General features: G+C 44.5%; 1 protein-coding gene across 2 annotated transcripts in view; it reads left to right on the top strand.

Moving 5' to 3' along the window:
• Window positions 1-26,066, top strand: part of PCSK2 (proprotein convertase subtilisin/kexin type 2) — a 213,885-nt gene that overhangs the window by 150,565 nt on the left and 37,254 nt on the right. For both annotated transcript variants that reach the window (XM_060123339.1, XM_060123338.1), the window contains 2 exons: window positions 10,706-10,782; window positions 23,344-23,432. In XM_060123339.1, coding sequence (XP_059979322.1) covers window positions 10,706-10,782; window positions 23,344-23,432 — 166 coding nt within the window. The remainder of the gene's footprint in view (window positions 1-10,705; window positions 10,783-23,343; window positions 23,433-26,066) is intronic.

Here is a 26,066-nt window from a genome sequence, read left to right as displayed (position 1 = left end):
GGGGGCCAGAACTTGAGGAGTGAACAGAGATGTCAGCTCAGTGGTTCTCGACCTTGTCTCGTCAGAACCCCTGAAGAGTTTTTGTGTCCTTTTTTAAACTACTGATGCCCAAGCCCCACCGCAGATGAATTAAATCAAAATCTAGGGGTCACTCAAGTATTCAAATTTCTTTTTTTTTTTTTTGCGGTACGCGGGCCTCTCACTGTTGTGGCCTCTCCCGTTGCGGAGCACAGGCTCCGGACGCGCAGGCTCAGAGGTCATGGCTCACGGGCCCAGCCGCTCCGCGGCATGTGGGATCCTCCCGGACCGGGGCACGAACCCGTGTCCCCTGCATCGGCAGGCGGGCTCTCAACCACTGCGCCACCAGGGAAGCCCAAGTATTCATATTTCTAAAAGCTCCCCAGTTTATTCTATTGAGCAGCCTGAGTTGAGAACCACTGTTAGCCAATAAATTCATTGGAACCTCAGGTGTCAGTCCCTGACTGATGTATTAGCTTGTGAGGGCTAAAGGCAAGATACCCCAGCCAAGGGCATCTTCTTCTCCAACGGGAACTTGCTATTGCGCAATGCCTGGTAAATAGTTGGTACTCAGTAAATATGTGTTCCATGAAAAAAATAAATGAGCGGCCGAATGCATGAATGATTGAACACCTTCGAAGGCCAACAGTCTACAGACTGTCAATTCTGTAGAATTCATTGTGAATTCACAATGTTGAAATGACAACTGACAGGGCTGAAATTTGAAGACAGAAAGTTTTTTCCGTTACTCTTACAAATCCCCCAAATAGATACTCAGTTCTCGAGCCCCTGTTAAGGGTGGACCTGCTGGTGACTAGAGGAGTCAAAGCCATAAACATCACCATCTCTTTATTCCAGTGTTTCCCAGTCATCCACCAGTCATAATACACTTTCACAATTTTTGCTATCGGTGCTATTACTTACCTAGCATGTTTCCTTAAATTGACTCACTTTTTTCACACAGATGCATGTATTTTAAAGGGAAACTATAAATCACTGTTTCAAATAGAAAAACAACCAATATCCCTCAACATATATAGAAGTACCTGTCAAAATAAATACAGTGAAAGCAACTCAAGCTGGATGTTGCTGCCTGCCAACACTCGCCCCTGTCAGATAAGAAGATGGATTAGCAAGGAATAGGGAGGAATTAAAGACACGGGTGCACTTAATGGAGGCTTGTCGTTGGCACAATAAGAAGGATCGGAGGGGTGCTTTGCAAGGAGTCACAGTCAAGTTCTGCAATGCCAGGTATTGAAGGCACCACGTGCAAGCACCTCAGGGAACACCATTCCCAGCCAATGAAGTTCAAGTTGTACCCAGAAACCCAAGGGTCACCAACTAGTGCAGATGGGGCTCTGGAGCAAAAAAGGAAATATTTCCTAGATCTCAGTTTCTGGGGAATCCAGTCATCCATGTGATTTGTCTGTAAACAGGGTGATGTTTGTTTTCCTACTTCTAAGAGGAACAGCATCATCGACAGAGAAAATCAGAACGTTGCTGTCAAAAGCAGGGGAATTAGCTTTCTCTTTGGAGGCATATTTGTTGGTTTAAGCCTTGGATAGAAAAGTCACTAAATAAAACCATGCTGTTATCAAATGAATGGATCAGAGATGAGCTTCCCAGCTCTTTAGTGAGGTGTGTCCCAGGGTCGGGAGGTAAATTCCTATCTCAGTTCATATGCTTAGATTTGGACAGAATGACCCATTGACATTTCAGGGAATAAACCCACTGAATTATTCTTTTTTATTTGCTGGTTGCTTTTCTTTTAAACAACACACGCAGAATGTGACATTGTGATTCTAATGCAGAGGCAAGACTGAGGAGTTAGGGGAGAGGCCTCCGGGACCAGACTGCCTGGTCTAAGTCCCTGCTGTGCCCCCTTTTTATCTGTGTGACCTCAGGGGAAATAGTCAACCTCTCTGTGCCTCCCTCGGTCTCCTTGCTCCTTGAATGAGGGTGATAATAAGAGTACTACCACGTAAGGACATCGCAGGGAGGAGCAAACGCAGACGAAGCATCTAAAAGAGCCCCTTGCACAAAATAAGCACTCAATATGTGTTACCTGTTGTTATTATTATGCCAGAAAAATACACAAAACAAAGGCAATGCAATGAAATCTGTCTTCCTTCCACCCCAGGCCCTGGGCCTCTCCCTAGACACAAAGCAGTATAAAAAGGTTCTTGTGTATCTTTCCAGAAATACTATGCATTTACCGTCAAGCGTGTCCTTCTCTTCTATGCTAATGGGGGCTCACCATGCACTCTGTTCTACACGTTGTCTTTTTTACTTAATATTTCTTGGGAAGGAGTACATTGCAGGCCATGTACCTTGTTCTTTGCTGGGACTGCAGTTTTGCACCATCATTGATTTACGTCATCCCCCATGTGGGACACAAGCCATTTCTGGTCTTTCACTTTTACAATCATGCTGCCGTGAACACATTTAAACACAAATCTCTCACATACGTACGAGTATACCTTTAGGAGAGATTCTTACAGGTGGGATCGCTTGGTCGAAGAGTCTGTGCATCTTTTATTCTGATAGATATTGCCAAATTTCTCTCTGAAGAGATTACACCAATTTGCACACCACCTACCTATGTACACAAGTATGTCTTTCTTCTCATACTCAGGATAATATTTTAAATTCATGAAACAAAATGCATAGGATAACCAAGGAAAAGCAATTATATTGAAACAGTTATCAAAAGATTAAAAATACACTTTTGCGAAACAGTATGTATCCCTCTTTATAAATGCATTAAATAACAAAATCTAGTGCCAGGTAGGAGTGAGTAGAAAAGGTATCTCAGCAAATCTGTAATAGCTTTAACGCGGTATGAAAGTACACATTGGTGACAAGCTCTCAGGTACTGCTAGTAATATTGTGGCCTGTAGTCCACATCCATAATGGAAGGAAACGCTAAATTTGAGTTGTCAGCTGGTGAAAAAAAAAGATGTAAATTTTTTTCCAAACAAGTGTTGGACCCTGTCTCAGAGTCAGCGCTTGGAGGTTAATCACAATGAGTGGCAGCTTCTCCTCCATGCATCAGTTCAGCCCTAGGAATTCATGCTTTTAGGGCAGCTATTAAAATTCATGAGTGGGAACTAGCCTCAATCTAGCCTAAGACAGGCTTCGTTGGCCTTCCAAAGCTGTAAGACGGGCTAAGAAGACGCGAGCAGGCAGAGATAGCTCTAAAGCCATCCAGAGGGGCTGGCTTGGCCGTGTCTTAGAGATAGTAAGTGCCCCACTTCTGCCTTCAATGTATCTGCTCTCTTACCCGCACAGGGTTTTGGAGAATATTAAATAAAATAAGAGAACGTAACCTGCTTTGAAAAACTTAAAGGCTCTCTATTAACTTAGGGCACTGTGGCAACCATTAGGGATTTATATTATTATTACCTCCTGTTATGCTTAGTTCTTAGAACCTCCCTCAGATCGGCTGACAAGAGTGACATTAGGGCTAAAGGATGGAGCCGCTCAGCTTTGGAAACTAAAAAGCACAGCGGTCCAGGACGTGCCTTAGGCTTGGTGGTACCTTCCCGGCCTGGCTATCACGCTCCTCTTACCCAGAGAGTAATTCAGTGACTAGAGAAGTTGCTGGAATGTCTAGGAGCAAGAAAGAGGTGATGGTAAGGGGTGTCAAAACCACAGAGAACACTCCATCCCTGGAAAAACACATGACTCTGGAAATCTTAGTATGGAAGAAAGATTTCAAACAATTTTCTGACTATGCATCTTTGTGTGTGTGTGTGTGCTGGAGAAATGTTAAATTTCATTAACTTTTACAGCCAGACTTAAGATAGACATAAATCCCTTTAATGCTGGTTTTAGTCAAAAATGAGCTGAACATGATCATTAAACCAGTGCACGTGGGAGAATTATTTGAGGAAAATCAAAATAGGCACAGTTGGGAAATTTCCGCCGTGACCGTATTAAGTGCAAGTAGATGCAAAGCAAAATCCTTTCGGCTCTGGTGGACTGGGCCCTTTTGCTGCTCAATTTCCATACAGAGGAGCTTTGTTCTGGGGCAATATGGTTGCAGTCTGAGAGCCTATCTGTGGAAGCTCATTCCCACTTCATTAGTCCGTGAACACAGTGCAATTTCAGCTAATAACGTTACACAGCTCCTAGCTGGGTTATTTGATTAAATGCCTTTAGGAAAAGTAGCAAGTTGGAATAAAGGGACATATGCAATGTACTTTCTTGTTCTGAGTGCCTATAGCTGTGGAATTACATTGGCAACGTATCCTATGCCATGCTGTACCCATAGTCACAAACTCCTATTGCCTGAGATATTATGTGAGTCTGGTATTACCTGACATCTCACAGGGGCCGCGTTGTCTCCCTGGTTCAATTTCTCTGCGGTCTGAGCTTGTACACGACTGTAACTAGGAGACGCATTTCTTGCCGTGGCTCATAGACATGCTAGTACTTAAGTGCATTCTCGTGAAATTGAAAAAAGCACCCCTTTCCGGTGGGTGAATTGCAAAACAGCACCTTCTGGGCAAATAGATTAGAAAATGTGCCCCCTTCTGGGCAGACAAATGAGAAAAGGTGGCTCCTCCGGGCAGGCGGATGGATTAGTGTTTCAAGCCCCTCCCCAGGGCACAGGCTTGTGAGTCCAGCGCAGCCCCTCATTGCCCCCTTTGGGCGTGGCTGCTTGTGAAGGCATGACCTGCACAGCTGTGCAAGGCAGCCCTGATTAAAGATGCCACTTGCCTCCTAGAGGCGTGGGATAGGGAGGGTGGGAGGGAGATGCAAGAGGGAGGAGATATGGGGATATATGTATACATATAGCTGATTCACTTTGTTATACAGCAGAAACGAACACACCATTGTAAAACAATTATACTCCAATAAAGATGTTAAAAAAAAAAAGCCACTTGCCTAATTTTATAGTCAGACCACAGAGTTTGCTCCTTAGTGCTCTAAAAAATTCAATCACACCAACGGACCTTTATATTAAATACATTGGTCTATTCTGAGAGCCTGGTATTGTCAGAATGTCAGAGCAACATCAGTTTTTAAAATGAAAGATGGGTGAGTCCTTGTGTAGCAGACACCACATGTGCCCATATCACCTGGGCACATGCCGTTTACTGCAAACACCTGCCAAGGGTGATGTTCTGACTGTGGGCACGGACAGGATAATTGTAGATGGAAAGACAGATGAACGAGAGGGTCGGTGCCCCTAGGACTAGCCTTCAACCCAAGATGGGCAGAGGGGCGGTGGGGACAATGGTGGGGCTTCCCCGCCATCCCAGCGGGATGCCCTCATGGCCTCCACAAGTGGGCTGAGCCCCCATTTCTGGGCACAGGAACACCTGATAACCTACTTTTGATTGGTGTGAGGCCCAGGACAGGTAAACTTCAAACTCTTAGCAACATAGTGAGGTTAGTTCCTAGGAGCCTCCTAGGAAGGCAGGACTGGGTGAGATGCTATAACGCAAGCCTCAGGCTATCAGCAGGCAACCTGGGCGCCCAAAGACCTAGGAAGTCAGTCAAGCGTTGAGGAACACTTTCTATAAAATAGAGTAAATATTCTAAGATTGGTAGGTTTCTGCCACAACTACTTAAGTGTGCAGTTGTATGTGAAAGCAGCACTACGCAACCCGTAAACAAATGGACACGACTATGTTCCAATAAAACCTTATTTACAAAAACAAGTGGTGGGCCAGATTTGGCCTTTGGGTCACATTTTGTGACTCTTGCCGTAGGTGATCAAAGAAAGTAGAGGACACAAAAGCAGAAGAAAGAGGTGAGGCATCATCCACGGCGTGCTTGCTGGCCCACATCCCTTACTTCCTTCTATCCTCACAGCAACCAAGCAGTTACTGTTTTATCATCTGCATTTTTTTTTTCTTTTTTGTGGTACGCGGGCCTCTCACTGCTGTGGCCTCTCCCGTCGTGGAGCACAGGCTCCGGACGCGCAGGCTCAGCAGCCATGGCTCATGGGCCCAGCCGCTCCGTGGCATGTGGGACCCTCCCAGACGGGGGCACGAACCCGCGTCCCCTGCATCGGCAGGCAGACTCTCAATCACTGCTATCATCTGCATTTTAAAGATGAGGAAAACCTCAGTTTCCAGAAAATAAGAATATTGCCAAGACCAAATAGCCTGGGTTCAAAACCAGATCTGTCTGATTTAATACCTCTCTTCCTTCCCCTACTTCAAGCTGACACCTGCAGATACGTCTGTCTTGTGCTACCCAGCAAGGAAAGTCCACTTGTCCCAGAGGCAGTAAATTCCAGATTTGGGGGTCAAGGGTGGCAGTGCTAGAGTTGAGTTCAGTCTCAAGGGGCTCAGAAGCTCCTCTGAAAATGTTAAAGCAACAAACATGATTGCCACTGGGTCCACCACCAGCTTCCAAGGTGAGACCAGCCATAGCATCAGACAGGTGCCACGTCAGCCTGCGCCTTTGATGGCAGCACCTCAGATATAACAGAGTCAGAAGATTTCATGAAAATAAGTAAGTCCCTTGTCCTTACTTAGCCTAGTGTGCGGGCAGGCCATCTGATGGGAGAGTGCGCAGCGCAAACAACATCCAAAACCATAATTATTAAACTTCTTTGCTGAGAGTTAATCTAGCCTTGCTTTCTGAGTATGCATTCAAGTGTTCAGACACTAAGCCTTAGAAATACTAATTGTTAGAGGGACTTTTTTTCCCTGCACTCAACTCTTAAAGAGAAAATGAGCCATTATCAGAAGTTTCTTCTAGAAATAACTTCCAGGGATGACCTGAGGTCAGTTTGGATTCAGCCCAGTCTTCCTACTTTCTCCACAATGGTGCAATGATAATTCAAGTTCTTAATGGTGACTCTGAATCATCCTGATACTGAATCATCAATGATTAAATTATGTTCGTTAAACAGCTAGTATTTTCTAAAAGAAAATAGACGAATGCATTTTAGGACGAAGTTACAGAATTCAAACCAAACCAACCTCTGGCTTAGCCTAGGATACCAGAGCATTAAATCTACAGAGACTCTGCCTCCTCCCAATTGTCTATGTTAATGGATATTTTAGAAAATTCCCCTATAATCCAAGACCAGTTTAATTTATTCCTGTACACAAACAGTTTTATGGACGAAGACATTGTAATTCAGATCAATAAATGACTCGTCGAGTTTGGGCTCTAAAAGTCTAAACAGAACCCTTGCAAAAAATCGCTCATTCTTCTTTCTTGCCATAAACCGTTGGATTTTTTGCCAGAAAATATACAGCCAAAGAACACCTGTTTGCCTTCCTTAATATTCAGCCTCAGCCTGGACTATTACACAAGGAATGAGCATCAGTCATCAAATTCATCGTAAAGACAACAAATTAGAGTTCCTAAGTCCTCATCCAACTCAACATTGAGGTGAATTTGACTGCAGACAATACATGGTCTTTCTTCTTGCTGTGAAAGTGGTCTCAGAGTCCCGTGGATTCTCCGGAACAAATTCTGCTGTCTGAACTCTCCAGTTCCTCCCCCTGCCCCCACGTACGTCGTGGCAAGCCATTTTCTCCAGAACCAGAAATCAGAGCTAAAGACCTTGGCCCAGACCGCAGGTGACAGTTGTGAACAAGAAAGGTGAGCCAGGGCGGAAAGCTGGTGAAATAGGTCAATTGCTTAGGCAGCAAACACAAAGGTGCAGAAATTTCTGATTTTATTTTTCTCTAGTAGAATTTTTTTGGGGGGGCCTCTCCCGTTGCGGAGCACAGGCTCCGGACGCACAGGCTCAGCGGCCATGGCTCACGGGCCCAGCTTCTCTGCAGCATGCGGGATCCTTCTGGACCGGGGCACGAACCCGCGTCCCCTGCATCAGCAGGCGGACTCTCAACCACTGCACCACCAGGGAAGCCCTTTCGTGGAATTTAATTTCTATCCAACAACCTGCTGGCACTGATGGTAGAAATTTGTCCTTGGCCAGCACGGGTTTTGCTCCCACCCTCCTATCTCCACCCTCAAGCTTCAAAGGACTAGCACAGCATCAAGAAGAGGCGGCGGGTTCCCAGAGCTCACGTCTCATCATCTGTCCACCATGAAAGCTACTGCTGCATCCCCACCCCAATGGCCTCGGTCATCACTTCACGCAGATCCTGCCTGAACCCTCACTGTTGGGACCCTTGGACTTCCTAGGGCAGCTGGTTCTCTCTGTCGTGTTCTCACTAATCTCAGCCTCCCACACAATATTCTGCTGCTTCCTGTTCTGCAGTGAGCATCACAGGAACACGGAATGGGGTGTCCCCGAGTCCCTCGGCTAAGACACCTCACGGAGCTACTTCTGGTCCTCAGCTCCACGCGCCTGTCCTGGGATGAGTCCCAGACCTCTCTGAGGTTGGACATCCCAACACACCCCCTTCCCACTCCAAGAACACAGCTCAGAAGAGAGAGGTAGCGCTCAGGGCTCCCTCTGAGGGCCCTACAAGTGCTACTCAATAAATTTTCTATTCAATTCACCTTAGACTGGGCCATTTTAATTTCTTCTACAGAGAAACAAACCAGGCCTAGCAAATAGTCTTCCAGATCTATCACTTAACTTTCAACCTCAGCTTTGAAACCCCAAAGAAAAACTATTAACTTGTGTTCCTCTTAATATTCCAACCCCACCAGCTCTACCTAAGCATGCTCTTGTCTCAAAAATTCAGGGAAGATTGGGCTAATTGAACATACTTAGGGAAGACGAATAAGTTACTTTCAAAATAGTATTCCTCAAAAGAATTGAGATCCAAATAGCTCAAGAAGCATCAAGAAAAAAAAGTATGCCAAATCTGAGAGGGTCTCCCAAAGACTGGGATTATAGCCCAGATAGAGAATTAAACTTTTAAAGGTGAATGAAGGTAGTTTGGGATCTAAGTGGAGAGGAGCAGACCTGGGTATTTGCCAATAATTATGGACAGTGGAGACAGGAACACATCCTCTCTGAAGACTAGGATTTGAAGGAAGACCTAGATTCTAGAACACAGGATAGCCATGTTCAATGCCCAAGATAAGTGACTGGTCCAAATTTTGAATAGAAAGGTGGGGGAAGGAAAAATGAGGAATTGTTTTTCAATGGGTATGAAGTTTCTGTTATGCAAATGAATAAGTTCTAGACCTCTGCCATGTAGCAGTCAACAATACGGTATTATACACCATAAAATATGTTCAGAGGATAGATCTCATGTTAAATGTTCGTACCAAAAAAAAAGAAGGAGAAGAACACACAGACACAAAAGAACACAAGGAAATTTTGAAGGTGATGGGTATGTTTAGTACCTTGGTTGTGGTGATGGCATCATGAGTGTACACATATCAAGATGTAGACATTAAACGTGTGGAATTTCCTTTATAAGAATTATACCTCAATAAAGCTAAAAACTTTTAAGTTAAAAATTTTTTAAACAAATTTCAAGGTGACTTCTGCCCCAAGCACATTTTTTTAAATAAATTAGTGTTACAATTCTGGTCATTCCAGCTACTGACGGCCCTTTGCCATCCAACAAATGGAAACAGAAACTCATGGAACTTGTCAATTTGCTCTTAAAACCATTATGCCACTAATACATTAAGTTTACAAACTAAAGTGTTTTGACTCATAAAAGAGCACAGTTCTCTAAAATCTCAGGGCCCATGGAATGGAGAAATTTCCCAGCTGGAATATGTATCTAACGCAGTGTTTCCCAGCCCAGTGTATACTGTGGACCAGGAAACCATCCGGGGTCTTGGTTGCACACCTCAAAAACCAAGGAGGGAGGTTGGGATGAGGAGAAAGGAGCTTCACGGAGCTCAGCATACCTGGGCAACTGACAGGCAGAGAGGAAGGAAGGGATTAGCCATCAGATGGTGGGGGACCGTCTCCCATCACGGACCAAAATAAAAGGCTGACCAACTGAAGACCTAAACGGACAAATTAAAGCATGAAATCAATTTAAGTGAATAGGTAATTGATTTCTGTGGGGAAAGACTCCCGATGGGAAAATTGGAGATATTGGACTGAGTAGAATTTAAACTTCTCATTGTATCTTGTAGCGCTGAGGACCCCTGTTTGCAATTATCTATTTTTTGTGGGATTGATGTCTGTCCCGACAACCAGGCTGTAATTTACATGTGGGCAGGGATGTCACCATTGTAGTCCCATACTTGGGAAAGTCGCTGGCATATATTAGACTCAATGATATTTGTTGAGTGAATAAATGAGGTTGATATCATGGCCAACGTTCAGGGCTTGGGTTTAACACCCGTAAATGTAAAGGAGACAAGCCTCTGTCAGCCTGAAGCAGGGAGCTGGAGTGAGCTCTGCATAAAGTAAGAAAACTCTAGAGCCTGCCTCACTTGTGACATGAGAACTAGATCCTTCTGGCCATCAATGCAAGGAAGCTTAACGAGAGTCCTGGTTTCCGGGGGAGCCCCACTGACCCACAAGTGTCACTCAGCTTAAAATGGAGACAGTCCTGGGTAGCACAGGACGCAAATTTGCTAACCCTTTCAGGGCCTGGAATAGGATGGGATGAGGGAGCCTGGAAAAGAGGATAACAGGAGGATAGAATCCTCCACGGACGCACGTCTGCTCTGTCACCTCTTCAAGGGCTGGTCCAGAGAGAATGTTAACATAGCCCTCCATGGAGGGACCGTCCACATAAGACGGCTGCATCTCTCGGATCCTCTCGTGCCCGTGCCTCTGGCTTTATGACCTAATGACACACCTTGTGTTTTGCAGAACGCCGAAGCAAGCTACGACTTCAGCAGCAACGACCCCTATCCTTACCCTCGATACACAGATGACTGGTTTAACAGGTAAATGGGGCCTCCTGAGGTGTCTGCGACATCAGGTGTGGGGTTTTATTTCGCTCTGTTGTGTTTTTAAGGCTTAAGTATCACCAGCAAAATGCTCTCAATGCCTTGCTAAATTATATGGTGATTTTTTTTTCCTTCTTTGTGGCTACATTCTCTAAATTCTTGGTTTTTTTAATATGGCAACACTCCTCTAGAATTATCTCTTGACTATTTTGTTCTGTTGAACTAGGAATTATTTGCCATCTTATTAAAGATAAAAAGAAAATAGGAATAATAAGAAACCTTTCTCAACCCACCACAAGGTGATCGTAAACACATGGGTTTTACTTGATCTGTTGAAACTACTGCAGAGAGCTCTTCTGCCCCAGGGGTCTGTGTCTATATGTTTTTGAAAAATGTTTTTGCTGTAGTCTTATAACAGCTCGTGTAGTCCCTTTTGACAAAACAGTAAGCATAATTGGCAGAGGTTTGAGGTATTTTTTTCACTGAGGTATAATTAGTTTCAGCTGTACCACATAATGATTCCACATTTGTATATACTGCAAAAAGATCACCACTGTAAGTCTAGTTAATATCTGACACCACACATAGTCACATAAAAAAACTTTTTTCCTTGTGATGAGGACTTCTGAGATCAACTCTCTTAGCAACTTTCAAATATGCAGTACAGTATTGTTAACTCTGGGTTTGAAATACTTCTTGGCATCCTATTGTGCAACACTACCCAGTGAATGGTTCATCCAAAAGTGTGGTTTTTCTTCGGCCTGTTTTGCTACAAAACATGGAAACGCAGTCTCTTTCTTCTCCAAGTAAAATTCTTGCCTACGTTGTTTATCCCATGTAAGAAATATCAAGAAATTAAGGCACGTGGCTTGTTCAGTCAAAATTGACTCAGTTCTAAACCTAGTGCTTCCCCATTATTGATGTTTTTGAGTGAAGCTGATGAGAACGTATGAACTTCAATTAATGATATAAAAATATATTGTGTGTACAGCACTTTACTCGTTGCTTCTACTTCTCGTGACAAACTCAAGGTAGATGAAACAAATGCTGTCATCCTTAGTTTAGTGACAAGGAAACAGGCTCAGAAAAGTTGCCTGACCTCCCTGGACAAACAACCAGTAAATATCAAAGCCGACACTTGAACCCAAGCTCGATAAGTGTTTCTAAATCCAAATTGTACCCTTCTTTTATAAGCATCATCTTTATTATAAAAGACAGAAGGCATGATGACCAGAGAGTGGCCAGGGATGGGTCCTCACTGGACCAGGTAGCTTAGACTCTGTTCCTACAGTTAGCAAGTTGACCAGAGACTGAGTGGGGCACACACAGAGCACACAGGGCTTGGTAATTACAGAAAATGCAGAAAAGAATAAAGGGGAAAACACAATTCGAATTTGTAACATTTTTAAAAGATCATCGCTAATATCCAAGAGCACAGTTCACTCTCTATCAACGTCATCTGCAGCTTTAAAATCATCATGCAGGATTTGGAAGTGTGCGTTTAGGGGGTGAGGGTATATAAAAAAGGCCAGAGAACTTCTGACTTGAAGTGTCTCTTACTCACCTAGATCCTTGCATACCCTTAGCTGATAAACCATTTTCAGACACAGGGATGTGAAGTCATCAAATAGAAGTCACTAAGCCAGGGGCGAGACATAATTATTAACAGCAGCCTGGAACCTTGTGCTGAGAAGGACAACGAGGGTGGCCATGGCTTCAGCACCATCGGTCACCAGTTGTCCACATGCTATCAAAAAGGGCAGTAGCAACACGCGTGCCAGCTACTAGCCTTCTCTCTGCAGCTAGTAGGCACTAAATTCATCTTCAATGGATGGACCCAGGCACAAAAATATAACCAACAGAATGGCTCCCCCCATCCCATTTTCTGAACCCAAACACAACCCCCCACAAGTAAGTCTCCCTGTGTGATGAGCTGTAAGAATATTCTTTAAACAAAAACAAAAGTAAAAATGGAGATGTCCTCTATCTTAAATAATTTCATTTACAAACTTGTTCTTGAAAGTTCAATTTTAAACCGGCTAAAATCCTCTAGGACTAATGAGCGCTTAGGGCAATAAAATTCTTTTTTGAAAAAAATTTATTTAACTTATTTATTTTTGGCTGCATTGGGTCTTCATTGCTGCGCGTGGGCTTTCTCTAGTTGCGGTGAGCAGGAAATACTCTTCGTTGCGGTACGTGGGCTTCTCACTGCAGTGGCTTCTCTTGTTGCGGAGCACGGGCTCTAGGCGCGAGGGCTCAGTAGCTGTGGCACGAGGGCTTCGTTGCTCCGTGGCTTGTGGGATCTTCCTGCACCAGGGCCCAAACCCATGTTCCCTGCATTGGCAGGCAGATTCTTAACCACTGTGCCACCAGGGAAGCCCAGGGCACTAAAATTCTTCATTGCCAGAGGTAGAATCCCCAAGTGTCCAACTGCCTGAGACACGGTCATCGTGAGTCAGGCAAGTATGATCCTTGCCTCTTAAGGAACCAATGACTCAAGACACAGTGGCCACTTTGACCCATAAATGGGGTTTTTCACAATTATCAAGTCATTTTCAAAGATCCTCATGCATCATGGCTTGACTGGACGGTACCACAGTTCAATTCACGGCCTCTTGAAACAAAACTACTGTTGTAAGTGATTATGAGAGGAAGGCGGGTCAAAGTGCAGGCCACAGCCCTGGGAGGATCTGTGGTCCGAAGAGTCGTGTCTGTCCTGGAGGTGGTCCCTGCTTGACACAAAGCGAATTTGAAGATAGCACCATTCCCTTGAGTGTAAGATAAGTTTATTAAAAATTCCCTCTTGGATGAATATTATGCCTAGTATTTCTCTCAGTATAACTAGGGGCTTGTAGAGGAAGGAAAGAGAATAAAGGGGGGTTTAAAGGAAACCTAATTGGCCATGAGTTAATAATTGTTAAAGCTGGATGATGGTTACATGAGATTTCACTCTACTTTTGTCTATTCTGGTATTTTCTATAACAAAAAGTAAAATTTAAAAGCATAGGACGTAAAAAGAGATAACCAGAACTGGGCCTTTAGCTTGGTCCTCATGAAACGATTCATTTTGGTGGTTAAGCTTCTGAGGAGCTTGCAACGACCCATGAGGAGGTAACAGCAGCCTGAATCACTACAGGGCTAAGTGTAGCCAGGGCTGAAGTCATACAAGGAAAGCGAACGCCTATTAATTACTATGTTTAAGGCACTGTTTTAGTGCTTTGCGTGTATTAATTCTCAATCTAACCCTCTGAAATAGGTGTGAACATTATTATCCCTATTTTGTAAACCGAAACACAGAAAGATTAAGTAATGTGTGCAAGGTCACACAGCTAACAAGTGGTGGAGACAGGATTTGACACCAGTGAGGGGCCGTTACAAGCACTGCCTCATAATAAAGTGCTTTGGAGAGAGAGCGTGGAGAAATGCAAAGTTATCTCTGGCTGGGGAAACTGGGACAGGTTTCCTTGAAGATGTGGCATTTGGTCCGGGATTTGAATGAAGGTACTAGGTAGAGTTGGGAGGGGAGGGGAGTGTATTCTGGGGTGAGGGTACAATTTAGGCAAAGAAGCAGAGGCAGGAGGTACAGATGTGTTCAGGAGGTGTCCTGGATAACTGGTCCTGGAGTTAGAGACTGGTGCAGAAGGCAGCAATCTGAGAAGGCCTCATGGAGGAGGTGAGCATGAAAGGTTTGGACAGGTTGCTAGGAGAAGAGAGGAGAGATCTTGTGACTGGGTCGGAAACTGGGCGTGGGGCCTAGACAAGGACGATTCTCCCATTGCACTCTAGGAATGCCGCTGCCCAGAAGCTCTGAGAGCCTTGAGCACTTGCCCTTGGCTGGAGCAGGGTTTACTGCCCAGGCAGTCTCAGCCTCCAGCTTGCCAGTTTCTTCAGGTGTTCTCTTCTGGGCTTGGGCACCAGTCCCAACTCCCCCATCTTTGCTCAGCAGACTCGGGGCTCTTGGATAAGCTAGTTTCGGCACCGAAACTCCAATGAAGGGCTGCCCGAAGCTGACCAGCATTGGGCTTGCTGCTGCTCTAGCCACACTACCTGCCACACAGGCCAGTTAGAACGCAGAGGCAATTCCTGCCCAGAAAAGGCCACGCTCTCCATCATTGGCTTCTCACTGCTGTGGAAAGTAGAAAATAAAACACTCTACCAGGGGTGCTCTCAAGAGCAAGCAAGGAGGACGTTCCCCTTGGTTGGGAAACTGAGTTTAATAGCCACGTGTCTCCCCTGGGCTTTCCTCATACTTTAAACCATCATATCTCCTCTCTGTGCTTATAGGTTAACTTGTTTTCCTTCAAGTGTATGTTTCTTTAAGAACATACTTAAAACTCCAAGCCAAGGACTCCTTATGAAGGCAAACTTCATACATATGCAGAACAGCTTTTAGGGGACCTGTATACTAGAATTCCTCGCCCTGTGCCTCATTTGATTTTTAGGATTATTCCTTTTTCGGCAGAGCCAGTGTATTTTTTCTACTGTGAACCATTTGATAATTGTATGCGGTATCTGTGCTCCAGGTATGTATTTGAAACACAGTTGAGAAATTTGGAAAAGGAGTGTAATTTCCTCCTAGCTTGCAATCAGAGAAATACAGACGACCAAGCAAAAGAATAACGGCCACAGTAGCAACAATAACCCGGACTGCAAAAAGGTAGAAAATAATACATATTTAATAAGCATCAATAATATACAACACAGCTGTAACTGATTTGCTATGAGCTATCAGGATCTAGTATCACATTTTTTTCTGGCATTCAATAAATATTGATTGGCTGGTTGATGGATGGGTGGCATACTTTCTCAGCCATGCCAAGATGTTGAGTACCCTTGACATCTGTCCATTTCAGAGCTGCCTGCTTCTCCCAAGGTCTGCAGCTCACACTTTGTCAATAATCTTGCAGTCTTGCTGGGTTTTAGGTCAATGTTTGGTGATGCACTGCAGATCTGTATTCCATTGCTGTGCTGCTGTCCATAACAATCTCTCTTGCATAGCATTTCTTTGACAGGCATACACCACTGAAATGTCATCCCCACCGTCGGCAATATTTACGGAGCATCACAGGGTGCAGCATGCTCTATCTATTACGCCCTAAAGAGTAAGAGATTCTGGATTAGATACGATTCCTGGTCACAAAAAGTTTACTATAAATTCAGGAAGAGAGAAGACATTTATTATTCAAGCAACCAAAATGAAGGGAAATATGGATAAATGGATACCAAGGATCGTCTGTCTCTATGGGGGCACGTTTGATTGATAGCATTAGTTAAACCTTCAAATAAGAACGATTTTCAGTGATTAACTTTTTTTAATTAAAAGTCATATTTCATTCTGAAGAACCCAATAAACAGGCCTAAAAAGAATATGGGGGGAAAATTGCTCTCTCTGGTTGGTTATTAGCACAGTGATGGAAACCAATACTTTACCCTGGGGACACGTAATGGCTTAGAAATAGACAAACATCTTTCCCTTCTGTCTTTACGGACTAATTCTGAAATTGCCTCCTAAATAACAAAATCCAAACTGCCTTCAAAGACCTAATCTAAGTTTTCTTTCATGTGAGCGTTGAGACTACCTCATAAGCCGATACCAGCTCAAAGGTTGCTCTTTGCAATCAACCCCCTCTCTCTAGCCAATCCAGAGTACAGTGAAATCCAAGAGAGTTTAATTTTGTGAGCTCTTCTGAGCCACTGGAGAAATACCACAAAGTTGTGAGTTTTTTAAAAAATTTCTAGTCTGCTACCTGGATGACACAAGTTTTCATTATTTAAAATTTCCCCTTCAGCTAAAAGAAATAGACGTAACACAGATTTGGGGTTGTGGAGAGAATCGTACAGATGGCAAAAGAAATATCTGTATGTTGGTATAATCATTTCTACTTTGGAAACTAATGTTTGCCATATGGGGAGATTTTATGGTCCTCAGGTGGTAATTATTCTTTTCTTAAGAGACAAAAATACAGTAGATTATAATGGACAAAGGTCCATATATTGATCGCTTGGTATGGAGTAAGTGATCCCTGAATCAGTTTCCCCTATCTGTAAAATGGAACTAAAGCTCCACCTTGGAGGTTTGCATGACGGACTAGAGGGACAGAACATGGACAATGGCTCTGGGGATTTTTATGAGCCAGGCCTGGAAGCAGCATACATCCTGTCACCCACATAACATCAGCTGAAATTCAGTCACTTGGCCACATGCACGTGTCGGGGAGGCTGGGAAATGGAGCCTAACCGGATCCCAAGAAGAAAAGAAAATGAGTTTGGTTACCAGTTAGTATGTTCTGTCACCACCAAAAATCACGTGGCAAAGACAGTCCATGTTGTAGAAGAAAACCTAAGCCAATGACCCTAACCAGTGAGTGAGCCAAAGAACCAGTGAAAGTTGGTTAAACCACTAAGTTACTTTTTGAATTAGTCAGGATTCTGCAGAGAAAAAGAACAAATCAGATATGTATATAAAAAGAAAGAGATTTGTTTATGGGGTCTGGCAAGTCCAAAATCTGCAGGGTGGGCTGGCAGGCTGGAGACCCAGGAGAGACGAGCTGGAGTCCAAAGGCAGTGCTGGAGGATTTTCTCTTACCCAGAGAAGGCTGGTCTTTTTGTTCTATTCAGACCTTCAACGGATTGGATGAGGCCCACCCACACTATGGAGGGCAATCTGCTTTACCAGAGTCCACCCATTTAAATGTGAACCTCATCCAAAAAACACCTTCACAGGAACACCCAAAATAATGCTTAATCAAATATCTGAGCACACCATGTCCCAGCCAAACTGACACATGAATTTAACCATCACACTTTTTATCTGCACATTTCTGAGCATCAGGAATACATGATATATTTTTTTAAGATTTTATTTTTTTATTTGTTATCTATTTTATACATATTAGTGTATATATGTCAGTCCCAATCTCCCAATTCATCCCACCACCACCACTGCCCGCCCCTTTGCCACTTTCCCCCCTTGGTGTCCATATGTTTGTTCTCTACATCTGTGTCTCTATTTCTGCTTTGCAAACCAGTTCATCTGTACCATTTTTCTAGATTCCAAATATATGCATTAATATACTATATTTGTTTTTCTTTTTCTGACTTACTTCACTCTGTATGACAGTCTCTAGGTCCATCCACGTCTCTGCAAATGACCCAATTTCATTCCTTTTTGTGGCTGAGTAATATTCCATTATGTATATGTACCATCTCTTCTTTATCCATTAGTCTGTCGATGGGCATTTACGTTGCTTCCATGTCCTGGCTATTGTAAATAGTGCTGCCATGAGCATTGCGGTGCATGTGTCTTTTTGAATTATGGTTTTCTCTGGGTATATGCCCAGTAGTGGGATTGCTGCGTCATACGGTGGTTCTGTTTATAGATTTTTTAAGGAACCTCCATACTGTTCTCCATAGTGGCTGTATCAATTTACATTCCCACTAACAGTGCAGGAGGGTTCCCTTTTCTCTACACCCTCTCCAGCATTTGTTGTTTGTAGATCTTCTGATGATGCCCATTCTAACCGGTGTGAGGTGATACTTCATTGTAGTTTAGATTTGCATTTCTCTAATAATTAATGATACTGAGCAGATTTTCATGTGCCTCTTGGCCATCTGTATGTCTTCTTTGGAGAAATGTCTATTTAGGCCTTCTGCCCATTTTTTGATTGGGTTGCCTGTTTTTTTAATATTGAGCTGCATGAGCTGTTTATATATTTTAGAGATTAATCCTTTGTCTGTAAATTCCTTTGCAAATATTTTCTCCCATTCTGAGGGTTGTCTTTTCATCTTGTTTATAAAGGTCATGCTTAAGAACAGGGTTCAGAAGCAGCAAACCTGTATCTGAATTCTGGTTTTGCCTCTGAACTGAGAAGCGACTTAGTATCCTGATGCTCAACTCCCTCTTCTTTAAGATGGGGATAATGATAGTTGTGAGAATTAAATAAAACAAAGCCTGCGGCACTCTCGGCATGGTGCCCACCCACGGTGGGTGTCAGTAAACGAGAGGTGCTGTATGCATGCTGCCCCGCCCATCTCTCCCTGAATGGAGTCACATAGAAATGCATGCTTTGGCTGGAAAGGGCAAGAAGGGTGGCCAGTCACTCTAGTGAAAGGTCAGCAATGTGGAAGAAGGGGCACAGTCTCTCTGGAGATGTGCCCCCTCCCCGAGTCAGAGCAGGTCCTCAGGGTTTTCTTAGACATCTCAGCAGCCACCACGGCTGTAGGGAAGCCGCAGGGCAGCCATCATCAGGGTCCAGGCTTAAACCCCACCCTGCACAGGTTAACCTGGGATTGTCCCTCCAGCCTTGCTTGTCCAGAGTATCAGTTATCTATTGCCAAGTAATGCCACATAAAAAATCATCCCAAAAGTAGTAGCTTAGAGCAATAAGCACTGATATCGCTCACAAGTCTGTAGGTCCGCTGGACAGTTCTGCTGATCTGGCTCGTCCCTGCATCCAGGGTTGGTTGGCAGGGAGGCTGGGGGCTAGCTGGCTTAGGGCGTCCTCTCTCACATGTCTGGGGGACAGCTGGCTGTCAGCTTGGGTGACAGGCATGAGGGGTTACAGTCTCTCACCATCCAATGGGCCAGCCTGGGCTTGTCCACGTGGCACCAGGGCAGTTTCAGGAGAAAGAGCAGCTGTGGTCCTCCTGAGGGCCAGGCCCATCCCTTCCACCACATTCTTTTGTCCAAAGCAAGTCACCAGGCCAGCCAGACTCAAGGTAGGGGAACTGTGCTTCCCCTCTTCATGAAGCAGCTAGAAAATCACACTGCCAAGAGCACAGGCCCAGGGGAACAGTAGATCGAGGCAGTTCTGGCAACATGATACCCCTGACTCCTGTCACTTGCCCCCCGGTGACCTTTGTCAGAAGGAGACCATTAATTAGTTAAAGCACAAATTTACGGGCTTGGTTCTGTAGAACCAGAGAGTACTCACTAACCCTCGTCAGCGGTTCAGGTCTTCCAGGGGCCAGACGATGGGTCCACGCAAGTGTTGGATCTTCACCAAAAACCAGTCTTCTTGCCCTTCCTGTGGAGCACTGTTCAGTAATCTATCTTTTAAATTACTTTTGTTCTGAATACGTTGAAGACGTTTGAAAAGATTATAACTTACTCAGATTTTGTTAGATAACATCTTTTTTGCCAAATCCCACTCTTTTGTGAGCTAATCAGACTTCTCACCTGGACTGTTTTATTCAATCAGCCAATCAATAAACATTTACTGAATTTCAAAAAAAAAAAAAAAAAGGAGGCCAATCAAGCCACCGAGCTTTGTCCCTCCTCCCCACACCCACAGCGATTTCCACTTCTGACAGACTCGTGTTTTACTCTAGAGACAAAGGGGAGCTACTGAATGTTCTCGGGAGAGCAAAGGGGCCAGATGAATATGGACTTGGAAAAGGATTCTCCTGATATTCAAAGAGCAAGCTCGTTCTCTGAGATGATCAGGAAAACAGGACTGAAGGGAAGGCACTCAAGGCCGTGGCGACGGAGCCGACAGAGGCCCAGGGGTGCGAAGAGGCCTGGTGTCACTAACAATTACAGGGAGCCACTACCCGCTTATAATTAGTGTCGCCTAATTTAGCAATGAAGTGTTTTTTCCCATATGTTCCTCTGGAGGGACCACGACAGTCATCTCCCCACTTAAAGGCCAAAATTAAGGATATGGAAGCATTCAGTGCCTTTAATCTGCTCAAGGAAGTTCGCACGATTTTGTCCTCCAGTCTTTCGTGAGCAGTTTTAGGGCAGAGAAGGTCTGTCACTGGGTGGGAGGGTGATGGGGGGTCCAGTAGCTGACCCTGGGTCTCAGACCTGGCCCAGATCCTCGGATACTCAGCTTTGACATCTGTGAAATGGAGCAGTACCTACTCCCGCGAGGGGTAAATGGGGTGCGACAAGAAAAGCACTGATTGTGGTCCCTGGTGAGGAACGACTGCCGCATCCACAGCAGGTGCTGTTGGCCCTCCTCGCTCCTCAGAGCAGGGCCCCCCCTCCACCAGCATAATGTGTGCTTCACAGATGTCGGTCAAAGCATCGACTGTTCCAGGCAAGGCCTCGGAAAGGAGAGCCTGGCAGGGCTGATTATTAAATAATAAGGAAATTAGTGCTCACTCGAATTAGAGGTGGCACTGCTTTTTAAACTTTTCTTCACATATTTATTTGGGGCTTCTCTGGTGGCGCAGTGGTTGAGAGTCTGCCTGCCGGTGCAGGGGACGCGGGTTCGTGCCCCGGTCCGGGAAGATCCCACATGCCGAGGAGCGGCTGGGCCCGTGAGCCATGGCCGCTGAGCCTGCACGTCCGGAGCCTGTGCTCCGCAACGGGAGACGCCACAGCAGTGAGAGGCCCGTATACCGAAAAGAAAAATAAAAAATCAAACAAATATTTGTTCAGCATGAACCAAACAGCAAGGGAGCCAGCCAAATTTAATCAGTGTCCGCACAAGTTCCATTTTTAAATATATATGTGTGTATATATAAAGTATATGCATGTCCTCTTAATATGGCATGTATTTTATATATTTAAATATCTAATATGTGGATTATATATAATGTGTAAGTATATATACATATGAATATAGAAGTATATAATTACAAATACATAAGTAGATATAAGTACAACTATATACTTGAATATATACATTTAAAGTCTACACACGAATCAATATAAAATGTGTATGTTTCACTTTATATAGATACATGGGTGTACACTTCCATGCTGTTTTTCAGAATTTTATTTACCATTTTCTTCAGCACTGAGAATAAGATGGGGGCTATGAAATCCACGTCCATGGTAGCTTCTCCCATCAAGTTAAACCATAACTAAGTCCCTTCTCAAAAATCTCCCATGAGATCTACCAAAAACTTACAGGCAAGGAGACAGGGGTTTACTCAGTCAGCACGTGGGGTCTTCACAGAGCTTCCACCACAGGGCTGACCTCTGCAGTCACGACGAGGTCTCCTCAGACACCACATACAGATTTCATTCTTGTTCCAAAGGGAATTTTGAGTCTGTGAGATGTGTAGCCTTCATGGAGGCAGGATTCCCTTTTGCTCATATATAGAGAGAAAATATGTGTGTATATTTTCAGTCCTCCGATGTGATTTTTTAAGGGCGGGTGTGAGCTTTGCTTGCCCTGAGAGAATGTGGCAAAGCGTCTACACTGCAGAAATCAGGACTTCTTGGGCTACGCAGCCAATAAGTCCCCTTCCCCACATCCCTTCCTGCACCCGCCGTGTGAATAGTGAGGGGGAAGCCAGCCCTCACCACCGTCCCTCTGCAGGCCAAGCTGACACTTTTGCAGCCGACTTCGTATTTAGCTGCTTCATGGGCCATTAGGATGGACTTCCAGGCTGGGGCTGGCCATTTCCAGTGATGTGTACATTGGACCACTCCTCCTCTTGAATGCTGTTTGGGGTTAAAACACGGCATTGTGATTGACCTCAAGCTTATGCGGGGTTCAGTTCCCCGTTGCCGTTTAACAAACGCCCCGAAACCTAGTGGCTTAAAAGAGAACATCTACTAGCTCACAGTCCTGCAACTTAGGTAGGCACCTGTCTCTCTCCATGTGCTGCTGACGGGGTAACTCGTCTGGGTCTGGGGGAGGCAGGCCTCCAGGGGCCTCACCTGAGGTATGTTGGAACAATGGGGGCTGCCCGGCTGCACTCCCCGCGTGGCCTCAGCTGTAGCCCAAGCTCCTCTGTACGGACCCTGGCCCAGAGGATAGAGGGCATCCTCCCGCTGCCTCCCATGGGTCCAAGCCAGCCACCAGGCCGGCCCAGTTCAAGGGGAGAGCTGTTTGGATTCCTTTGGTGTAACAGAAAAGGGAGCAAAAGGGAAAAAGTTAATGAAATTCCAGTGTCTATTGCAGAGAACATTCTAGAACATAAGCCCTGAGAAGGCCTTGCTAGGAATTGTAAGGCCGGCAAACTTCAGAAAGATTATCTAATAGATGCCTGGGATTCTTAATCTGGTCGGCCTCAAAGTTTCTGTGGACCCCTCGAAATTGAATGCAAACAGTTGCCAGTGTGTGTTTATTTGGTTCCAGAGCAAGGTGGGGGATTTGTAGCATTCAGTATGTCCTCAAGGAGGCTATAATCCAAAAAGGTAAATAACTTTCTTCCCACAACTGGCAGGCAGCATTCATTCCCTGCCTGTGGACAGAACCAGCCTTGAAAATAAACACCAGCCCACAATTCTAGCGTTTCAAAAAAAAAAAAAAAAATCAGCTGTTTCGACCAGCACCAACCTGTTTTAGATTGTCTCCTTTTCACAGAAAGCCTATAACTGTTTTCCGCAGTAAGACACTTCAAATTTTAAAGTAAAGATCACCTCTCAAGGTTGAAAATGTTCTGAGAAGACTCTTCACGGTAGAAACAAGCCAAGGTCAGGAAGGGCAGCTGGGAATTGGAAGGGGTCGAAAGGAGAGACACAGATGGAAAATCCAGGGGCCTGGGTTGGCTCCCGGCTAACTGAACCATTGAAAAGAACCATAGATAGAATTTAAGGGATCTTCTCCAAGTCGTTTGACCCTGTATCTGGCTTGTCTTTACTGTTCTCTGCAGCCATGGGACCCGATGTGCCGGGGAAGTTTCTGCAGTCGCCAACAACAACATCTGCGGGGTCGGAGTGGCCTACGGCTCCAAGGTCGCAGGTAGGCTGTTGCTGTCAAACAATCCCAGGAGGCATCACACTCGGGTCTCGGGCCTGGCCACTGCGCGGCAAAGATTCCCAGTGGAGCAGGCGAGCGGGGACTGGTACACTTAGCAAGAGTGAAAAACATTCTTTTAACTTAACCTATATGGCAAGATCAATAAACTTTAAAAAGTTTTAAGGTGCACAGATCATGAGCACATAGGTCAATGAAGTTTCACAAACTGACCTCATCCATGTAACCATCAAGAAACAAAACACAACCAGCACCCCAAAGCCCTGGTGTCCCCTCCCAGTTACTGCCCATCCACACAAGAACAGTCACGACCCTGATTTCTAACAGCAAATGTCAATTATTCCCAGTTTTTAAACTTTATATAAATGGAATTGTACTGTCTGTACTCTTTGTGTGTCAGTATCCATAACATCTTTTTTTTTTATTGGAGCAGAGTTGATTTACAATGTTGTGTTAGTTTCTGGTGTACAGCAAAGTAATTCAGTTATACATATGTGTGTGTGTGTGTGTGTATAGATATTCCTTTTCATATTCTTTTCCATTATGGTTTATCACAGGATATTGAATATAGTTCCCTGTGCTGTACAGTAGGACCTTGTTGTTTATCTATTCTATATATACTAGTTTGCATCTGCTAATCTCAAACTCCCAATCCAACACTCCCTCACCTGCCCTCCCCCTTGGCAACCACAAGTCTGTTCTCTATGTCTGTGAGTCTGTTTCCACTTCTTAGATAAGTTCATTTGTGTCATATTTTAGATTCCACATATAAGTGATATCATATGGTATTTGTCTCTCTTTCTGACTTACTTCACTTAGTATAATACTCTCCAGGTCCATCCATGTTGCTGCAAATGGCATTATTTCATTCTTTTCATGGCTGAGTAGTATTCCATTGTATATATGTGCCACATCTTCTTTATCCATTCATCTGTCGATGGACATTTAGGTTGCTTCCATGTCTTGGCTATTGTGAATAGTGCCGCTATGAACGTAGGGGTGCACATGTCTTTTCAAATTCCAGTTTTGTCTGGATATGTGCCCAGGAGTGGGATTTCTTGTTCATATGGCAACTCTATTTTTAGTTTTCTGAGGAACGTCCATACTGTTTCCATGATGGCTGCACCAATTTACATTCCCACCAACAGTTAAGAGGGTTCCCTATCTTTTCGAATTATAATTTTGTCCAAGTAACCATAGCATTTTAATAGGAATCAAATAAGGACGGTAGAATATAAGGAGGTGTGTACAGATTATTGTAAACATACTCAGAACTCTTCCAAATGTTTTTGGTGGGGTTTTTTTATGTTTGTTTGTTTGCACAGTGCCTCTCATCTTTAAGGGAAAATATTCTACCTAGAACCTTTTTATTAAGTTCCACGGGAAACATTTAACAAATTCCTCTTTATGGGCCTTTAGAAAGAAGGGTGGCTGGTCACCAGAAATTTAGAAACCAACACCTCCCCCCACCAAAAAAAATAGAGAGAGACAGAAAGGGAGAGAGAAAATGAGAGAAAGGGGTTCATAAGCTTTCAACAAGATGCTAGAGAATGGAGTGGCTCCTGGCTTATTCCAAGTTTTGCATCAAATTTGGTTCTTAATTTATTCAGGCTGAGTCATCCAACCTTGCTTTTCTTTTTTTTACAACCGTCTTGATATTTTTTTCCTGGTGATTTAATAGAACCATAAACATACTTTGTGCTGACACTTGCATTTCCAGGAACCTAAATAAAGCAAGAGCAACCTATACAAACCCACCATTAACCTCTTTCAACACTGTCTGCTAAGAGGTTTGCCTGAGCTGGGTGCTGAATTCCTCAAACGAATACATCCAGAGGGTTCTGAAATGTAGCTGGGGCGGCTTTGCCCCTTGGCTTTCATCTCTCTGTATTCTGTGTGCCTCCAAAATGCTGGCATCAGAATGTCAGAAGGTATTATGAGCTCAGGGGAAAGAATATCACCTGGTTAATATTTTACAAACCAGGCTCGTACTCCAGGTGCTATCTGAGTGGGGGGGGGTTCCCTGTTCGCAGGGCAGAGTGGAGGCAACTGAAAATGTCAAACGTGGATTTCTCATTCACAATGACGGTCTTCAAAAGAGTTTTGAAGTTTCTGCATGCCCAAAGTAACTGGATTTTTGAACAAGGGATCCTCAGAACAAGTGCCTGCAACAATGAAGAGTTGGGATTAGCTCATGGCAATTGAAGGTCCGCTGGGGTCTTTTTCTCCATCTGCTTCTTCTTTTTCTCTCTTGTAATTTGCACTCTGAAAACATCTAAGCTGCTTATCAAATGTACCTGATTCTCCTGCTCTCTTTGAATTCCCTAAAAGCAAACCTGAAGCAAGGATCTGGGTGCAAGGAGTTTCTTTGGGAGGTGACCCTGGGAAGCCAGTGAGGGAAAGAGAGGGAAAGATGGTGGGAAGAGAGACCAACAGAGGGTGTGTAGATGAGCTGGGGCTCCCTAACTGGAGCTCTGGGGGGCTCTTGCCCCCCGAGAGGAGGAGGCTGGGAGTTTATCCACCAACTCCCATCCCTCATCGGTGGGTGGGGTCGGGTGGGGGTCGGGACCTCAGCCTCGAGCACCTGGGCTGTCCCGCCTGCAGCTCCACCCGCAAGGC

This window comes from Lagenorhynchus albirostris, chromosome 15, assembly GCF_949774975.1.
Source record: "Lagenorhynchus albirostris chromosome 15, mLagAlb1.1, whole genome shotgun sequence".
NCBI lineage: Eukaryota > Metazoa > Chordata > Mammalia > Artiodactyla > Delphinidae > Lagenorhynchus > Lagenorhynchus albirostris.
The sequence above is the reverse complement of the archived record's forward strand: the minus strand, read 5'-3'. Positions and strand labels throughout refer to the sequence as shown.